At 30.4% G+C, this 7600-nt stretch overlaps 1 protein-coding gene and 1 long non-coding RNA gene across 2 annotated transcripts; both read left to right on the top strand.

Annotated features, from left to right (window-relative positions):
• The first annotated feature begins 912 nt into the window (after positions 1–912).
• Positions 913–1758, top strand: LOC111376309 (ATP-dependent DNA helicase PIF6-like). The gene is made up of 2 exons (XM_022999256.1): positions 913–1024; positions 1259–1758. Exons 1-2 carry the CDS (start codon positions 913–915, stop codon positions 1756–1758), a joined length of 612 nt encoding a protein of 203 aa, XP_022855024.1.
• A 1401-nt stretch (positions 1759–3159) lies between these two features.
• On the top strand, positions 3160–6563 carry LOC111376300. Its single transcript, XR_002699448.1, has 3 exons — positions 3160–3224; positions 3985–4045; positions 5500–6563. It is a non-coding gene; the product is annotated as an uncharacterized LOC111376300 (long non-coding RNA).
• The last annotated feature ends 1037 nt before the right edge of the window (positions 6564–7600 follow it).

The following is a 7600-nucleotide window of genomic DNA, read 5'->3' as shown; positions in this document are numbered from 1 at the left end:
CCAACATATCGAGATGCAGCACTTCTACGAGGTTTATTAAGTAAAGACAATCACTGTGAAGAATGTATGTCTGAAGCTCTTTTGTATGAAATGTCTGCTGTGTTAAGATGTCTCTTTGCTACGCTTCTTACGCTTTGCAATCCTAATCATCCAATGCTATTGTGAGTTTAAGGTCTATATGATCGATGACTATGTACATCAAAATATACCTACAAAGATTGCTGAAATGCGAGCTTTAGAAGACATTAGTTGTATTTTGGAATCACTGGGTAAAAACATAAATGATTATGCAATGGTGTCATACAATGTAAATATCGATGAGACTGAAAGATTGAGAAGAATGGTTGAAGAGGAGACAACTAATTTTGATACTCAAGGAGGACTTTCTTGTGCAAAAACACTAAATAAAGAGTAACAATTTACATATGATACTATCATGGAAAAAGTGAAATCAGAATCATATGGTGCTTTCTTCTTTGATGGTCCAAGTGGAACAGGCAAAACTTTTTTATATAAAACACTTTTGGCAGGTGTACGGTCACAAAATTTAATTGCTTTAGCAATAGTATCATCTGGAGTATCTGCATCTCTTTTACTTGGAGGCTGAATTGCTCATTCAAGATTTAAGATTCCTTTGGAAATAGTCGGTGAAATATGTTGTTCTGTTAGCAAGCAATCGGCTTTGGGAACCTTGTTGAAAATGTCTAGGTTAATTATTTTGGATGAAGTACTGATGGTCAATCGTTCCACTGTAGAAGCTGTAGATAAAATGCTAAGAGATATTACCGATTGTAATTTACTCTTCAGCGGGAAAGTTGTAGTTCTTGGAGGAGATTTTCATCAAATTCTACCAGTTTTGTAGAAAGGTAAAAAGCACGATATAATGAAAGCTAGCTTAGTTTTTTCGGACCTATGGCTTTATATAAGCATCTACCATTGATCGAAAACATGAGGGCTAAACTGGATCCCACATTTTGTAGTTACTTGCTAAGAATTAGAGATGGAACAGAGAGAGAACATAATTGTAATTGCATTAAACTTCCAAAAAATATAGTTTTACCATTTGAAGATGAAATTACATCTTTAAAAAAATTGATACATCATGTTTTTCCAAATATAGAAGCATGTTCTGATGATCTCCATGTAATGGCAAATAGAGTTATTCTTACACCTACAAATTAATGTGTTGATCATATTAACAAAATTTTACTTGAACAAATTTTGGGTGAAATTTACATATACTATAGTTTTGATGAAGCAATTGATAAGTCAGAACAAAACTTACAAGAGGATTTTTTAAATAGCCTAACTCCAAATGGTATTCCTCCTCATGAATTGATGCTTAAGATAAACTGCCTTGTAATGTTATTATGGAATATTAATAATTCAGAAGGGTTATGCAATGTAACACGTCTTACTTGTCGAAAATTTGAGAAGAACGTAATTCTTGCTGAAATTACAACTGGTGAATATTGTGGAAAATATGTTTTCTTGCCAAGAATCCCTTTTATACGTCTAAAAAGTGATCATAATTCAATTCAATTTAAAAGAACTCAATTCCCAATTAGGCCGTGTTTTGCAATGACAATAAATAAAGCACTAGGTCAAACACTAGATTTTATCGGTTTATATCTTCCACAACCAGTGTTTTGTCATGGTCAACTATATGTAGCATTATCAAGGACAAAAACAAGCAAATCTATCAAAGTTTTACTTAAGCCAATAAATAGTGACATTTACATGATAGATGTACAATAAATATTGTATATAAGGAATTCTTTCATTTATATGCACATAAGTTTACGACTTTTCATATTTATTTTTCCTTACAATTTCACATAATCTACGTTGTACAAGATGCAATTTATCATATCGTAAGAAGTTATCTAAAAAAAATATTTGATATAAAAAATTTACTCTTTTATTCATTTTCCTTCCATTTATTATACTTATTGTACTCATTGTTTTCATTGTTATTTTTTTTTAACTATTCCATTTTCTTACGAAGCTGATCTTGGTTATACATATTTGAAAGACTTTCTGGCTTGATACCATCTGTTATATATTCTCTCATTATTACATTTTTATAGGTAAATTTTTTCTCGACTTAACTTTTTAATTCTTCGACGAAAATATACGTAGATTCAAATATTTTATTAACTCTTGCTAGTATTTCTTACTTTATATGCGAGAAGTTTCTATTGTAGCTTCTGGGTATTTTTGTTATATGATTAAATATGTTTATGGAAATCCTAAACTTGCAACTAATGTAAGAATACTCAATCATGTAACGCAACAACATTCATTCATGTAGCATAATTGATTTAAGTGTTGAGAAATTGAAGGCATTGCGAACATAATAAGATAAAAAAATTCATTGCATTCTCTCACTAATCATATTTGAATACTATATTGTATTGTCATATGCAAAACTAAATATTTGTTTTATAAAAGACTGAACATTCTTTCTTATGCACATCCTTCCAACAATAAATTCCAGAAAAGAGCTTGGGCCAGTCACCAATTATACATATTCTTCTATATTACGAGGGGATTCCCGACAATAATTCATCTTTCATCAAATTAAAGAAATCTATTTCCTTCGACGCTTTGAGATGAAGATCAAATTCTTTTCTTACAAAAAATTGTTGAAAATGGGATTCATGTTTGCAAAAATTTCTCCCTTCTATTTCTAATATTTATAATGGATTAAATCAATGAATTAGAATGAATCAACTGATTGATGGGTCTAGATTTTTTAGACTAGGGTTAATGGATCAATAAGAAATGCCAATAAGAAATGGGAGTTAGCACTTGATTTCATTGGTACCATTCAATCGAATCAAATTCAATACTAAGGAAGTAATAACCCTTAAAGAAGCTAGAGCAAGGCCTAATTGAAAATGAAGCAAATGGTTTACATGTTGAGTTCTACTTACAAGTTTTTTGGGGTCTACAAGAAGCCCATGTCAGCGAGGATACCACCATTAGCATCTTTTTCTTCCTTTCATTTATCTTCACATTGTTCTCCTTATTGATAGAGTTATCTTCTCCAATCTATTCAAGAAAAAACCTTTATGCTATATTTTTAGTTCTTTTGATATTATTTCTATACAATTGATGGATAAATCTATTGATATTGTTGTATATATACTTTTGTTTGTTTTGAACAGTTGATTTACATCATTAAAAGAAGCCAAAAGTAACAATATGGCTAGGAAGAGGTTAGATCTCTATTTCTGGTCTTAGTTTCACTTTAGTTACTTTTTCTTTTTGTGTTGATGTCTTATTATTTGATTGTTGACATACGAATTTTGAGGCTTTCATCATTTTACTCAAAAAAAAAAAAACAAACTCTAATAGTGTCTGAAATTATAGTAAACTGAAATTATATATATATGCATATTAAATTTGTTAATGCAATACAGTTTTCACAAGCTATTGAAATCATTGATTCCTTGTATGATTTTTGTTTGGTGAGCTATATGTTTAAAGATTCATACTTTATTATTATTATTTTATAAAGCTTATTAGAGTCTTATATATGAATGATTTATAAAAAAAAAATCATTTATTAGCACCTGGGCTGCATTTCTATGTTTGATATGAGTAGAATATGTTGCTTGTATTTGAATCTTGTTAATGTTGATTTACATTGTAGAATTAGCGATTTCTTTTACTATTTGGGTTAGCCTATAAAAATCCGCCTTTTGTTGCCTAAATGATTAAAGAAAGAAATATTGGAATAGAAACGAAGTTAACTTGCCAATAGCACCTATTAGGGAATTTTGAATTCCAGAAATAGCAACTGGGCATTTTAGTTATGTAATAGAATTTTATACCTTAAAAGGTTGTGTACATGATCATGGAAACTAAAGTGGCCCAATGTTTTGTGAATAACCAATAAATAAACGAATTTGAATTCCTTGCCTCTCGCTGCAACTAATACACAAAAGTGCTTCATTTGATGTTTGTGATTGACAGATTTTGAAGAATACTGTGATACCAGATGCTCCCATGTTTAAACATGAGCTTCCTCTTTAAGGTTTATTCTTCCACTATTGGTTATTTAATAATTTTTGTATTTTTTTTATTAGAAAGTTCTTATAAAAGTCAAAGTTTACCAACCTTTTGCAGCAACATTTCCAGAATTGTTCTTCGTACTTGTGATTCTCCCTCTCTGTACATATATACAATATATGATATCGCCATTTATTTACTTTGATCATTTTTCTACATGTTGGAATAAACCAATTTGCATTGGCAAACATTCCATTGGTTGTCATTACAGTGCCACTAATTCAATCATAAAAAGATGTGGAAAACTTAAAATGATTTTTGGTCATTTCACTTTGTTGTAGTTGTTGTAAGTAAATCTGCCATAAGCTATATCTTTTGAACAACCCATTCTTTACATATTTCTCCTGTTCTTTCCCTGGTCATTCCCAATGCCAGAAAATGGGGAAGGACCCTTGGAATTGGATGTCTATGACTTTAAACGACCTTATTTTACCCTTGCCATGTATAATGTTGACCTGGTTAGTCTTTACACAACTCACCTGCATATTAAATCTTTTCTTATGCCACTTTTATAGCCTTTTGCCTCATCATTTGGATTTTTGTGAAAATTTGTTGGTCTATTTAAGCATTTGCAAAATCGTAGAGGCAATGGCATTTGCAAACAATGGTCTCTCCAATTGAGCATAAAGAATACAATTCTTAAGAAGTATGATGGCGGGTAATTTGTTTAGGAAAAGCTTGGTCAAGCGTTATAATATTAATAAAATGAAATATATCTGTATAATACCATTTACATCAATATTTTCACTATCTCAAGTTCAACCGTTCTAGGATATATTTACAGAGTTACATGAATAGAAGTGGAAGAAGCAACTTGAAGAACTCTCACTATGGTTGGTTTTTATATCTTTGATGTATAGAACCTTAATGTGCCCATTCACACTGTTTTCTAAGACATATATGCTTCCCCTAGGTATGAGCATCAATTGTTCGATGACATGGTGGCATACATCATGAAGAGTGATGATGGATACGTTTAGGCCTGTAAGAATTATGTCGGAGATGTCCAACGTGATTTACTTACACAAGATGAATGCTTGTATAAATAAAGACATAAAGAAGTAGATTTTGCAATATCTAAACTAATTATTTAAGTCAATAGTTTTCTTGTTGACTGTGCTTCAATGAGTTTGCATGTATATTTTATGGTTAACCCACTATGCTGAACTGTTCCAGATAAAGGATAATAAAAAAAAAATTGGATTTTCTGTTGAGAATTTGATCGTATAATATGCCACCGGCTATGAGGATGTCACGTAAAATTTGATCAAATTAGCGAACACGAGTGTGAAAGTTATATATTTTTAGTTTGCTTTTACTGCACTGGCAGTGGTGTTTATGTTATGTGTCATATCAATAGTGCTTCGACAATTATCTTCTGTACTTCTTCATGATAACTTCAAATTACTTTTGCTACAGGGAGTGTCAAATATAGAAGGTTGGAGTAACAATAATGAATTCAAAGAGCTCAATATCCCACATTATATTTACATCGACAATCGAATCCTGGTGCAAGGTAATATTAGCAAATCAGTATAGTTTCAATTAGTTCTAAAACTTATCTAATTTTATAGGGTCTAGCAATCTTCCATTTTTAACCACATGGATAAACACACTTTTTTTTATGGTTTTCTTCTTTTAATCTAAAGTTTTCCCTCTAAGTTCATAGCATTTAAGATACATAAAAAGCAAAACTAAGTGAATATTTATTAATATTTTTTTTCGTCCAAGAACAACGAACGTGTTAGAATGTAACCTTTTATTTTGCAAAATTTCACTCTGCCTAATATGATTGATATGTTTGACATTTAGTTTAAATTTTGAAATTAGTACTTTATTCATTTTCTTGCAATAAATCCTCTCATTAATCCTCATCAAAGTGCTTTGGTATTTCTAAGACTAGCAAAATTAGCTTGGTAGACCAGGCCGGATTTGAGATAAATGTGCTTCATGATGCTACTAAAGAGCACGTGGGAAAATACATAACGACCTCCATGTCACAATTTGGATACGTGCAATGAATATTTTTAATGAGTCATCCAATGCATCTTATTTGATTCTGGTTATATTCAGCATTTACGTTTTTCTGGTGTTGTCCTTTTCCTTCCATCTTTTGCTCTTAATGATCCTTTAACTTGTGATGCTAAAATTATCTTAAATCTAATTCTGCAAGTATGTTCATGGTTGCACGTGAATAAACAATTTTGATAATATTTGCTAATGTCTCTACAATTGGTGTTGGCTCTTATTAAATATCTTTGTGAAAATAAGTCTCAATAGGAAATCTTAAGAAGTTCCATTTAGAATTTCCTATCTAACTCATCTGCCGAGAGAATCATTTGGTGGCAATCCTAAACTCTTCATTATCTGTGTCATTGCTACGGACAACAAGTACTGCACGATATAATTTTCCTTTCCATAAACAAATAAGTAATAGATGTACTTTGGACTTGTGGACCATGTTCTTTAACCAATTATTGATACTGGTGTTGGTGATTTTTTATTTATTTTTATCTATCTTTTCCACTTAACGCATATAAGTGGTGCACACTTTTTCTATTTTGGGTCTACATATACACCATACTATATTTAGCATTTTTTGTTCACCAATTAGCACGGAATTTTTCAAAATATTGCGTAGGGATGTGGCTATATTATATTTTTGGGTAGGAATGATGAATGTTTAGCTTCCTCATGCATTTTGAATATTAGAGAAGCTAAATGAAAAATCTGACTAAAAATATTAGAAAAAAGTTAAATTTGAAAGTAACGGCTCTACAATTTATTGAACAACTTCTACCATTTCTCATACATAAATATATATACTATAAGAATAGTATATTTCTTATACATACACTCTGTCTTTCTATATATTTAAGGTAGTTTATCACTAAATTAAATCTATACACTATTTACATTTCGATTCTAGAAAATTGTCTTTAAAACCATTTAAATAAATAATGCTTCTTAATCATCACATCTTCATGTTATGTTAGTTAATTACATTGGCCAATCATTTCTTTTATAGATGTTCTATTAACTATATTTAATTGTCTTTTTTTTTCAGATTTTTACAACAGCAATGTCAACCCCACTATATACCACCAAACTTCTCAAGATATACAAACATGACTCTCTAAATTAATTAATAGGCATAGACACTATAACTCTACTTGTTTTTTTTCAAAGCACCAATATAGTTAAAACTAACAAGCTCAATTTCCGTCATTTTAGTCACAAATTGAAAATTTTACGATATTAAAGCTTCAAATGGCATGTGTAACGCCCCGACCCCAAGTGGATCGGAACGCTACTTACTTTACTTAGCTTAACCGGTAGTTTAGTAACAAGTGTATATGTTTTAGCGGAAGCTTACATTTTCGGATAATAATTTAAATAACAATACTTCAAATACTTTAAAGAAAAACACTGAAAAACTCAATAGGTGTCATAGGTGCATTCATGATCAAATTATACATTTCAAAACATTAACTTTATAACTTTTCATACATGTCGTACC

The sequence above is a fragment of the Olea europaea genome, unplaced genomic scaffold (assembly GCF_002742605.1).
Source record: "Olea europaea var. sylvestris unplaced genomic scaffold, O_europaea_v1 scaffold1485, whole genome shotgun sequence".
NCBI classification, from domain to species: domain Eukaryota; kingdom Viridiplantae; phylum Streptophyta; class Magnoliopsida; order Lamiales; family Oleaceae; genus Olea; species Olea europaea.
The sequence above is the reverse complement of the archived record's forward strand: the minus strand, read 5'-3'. Positions and strand labels throughout refer to the sequence as shown.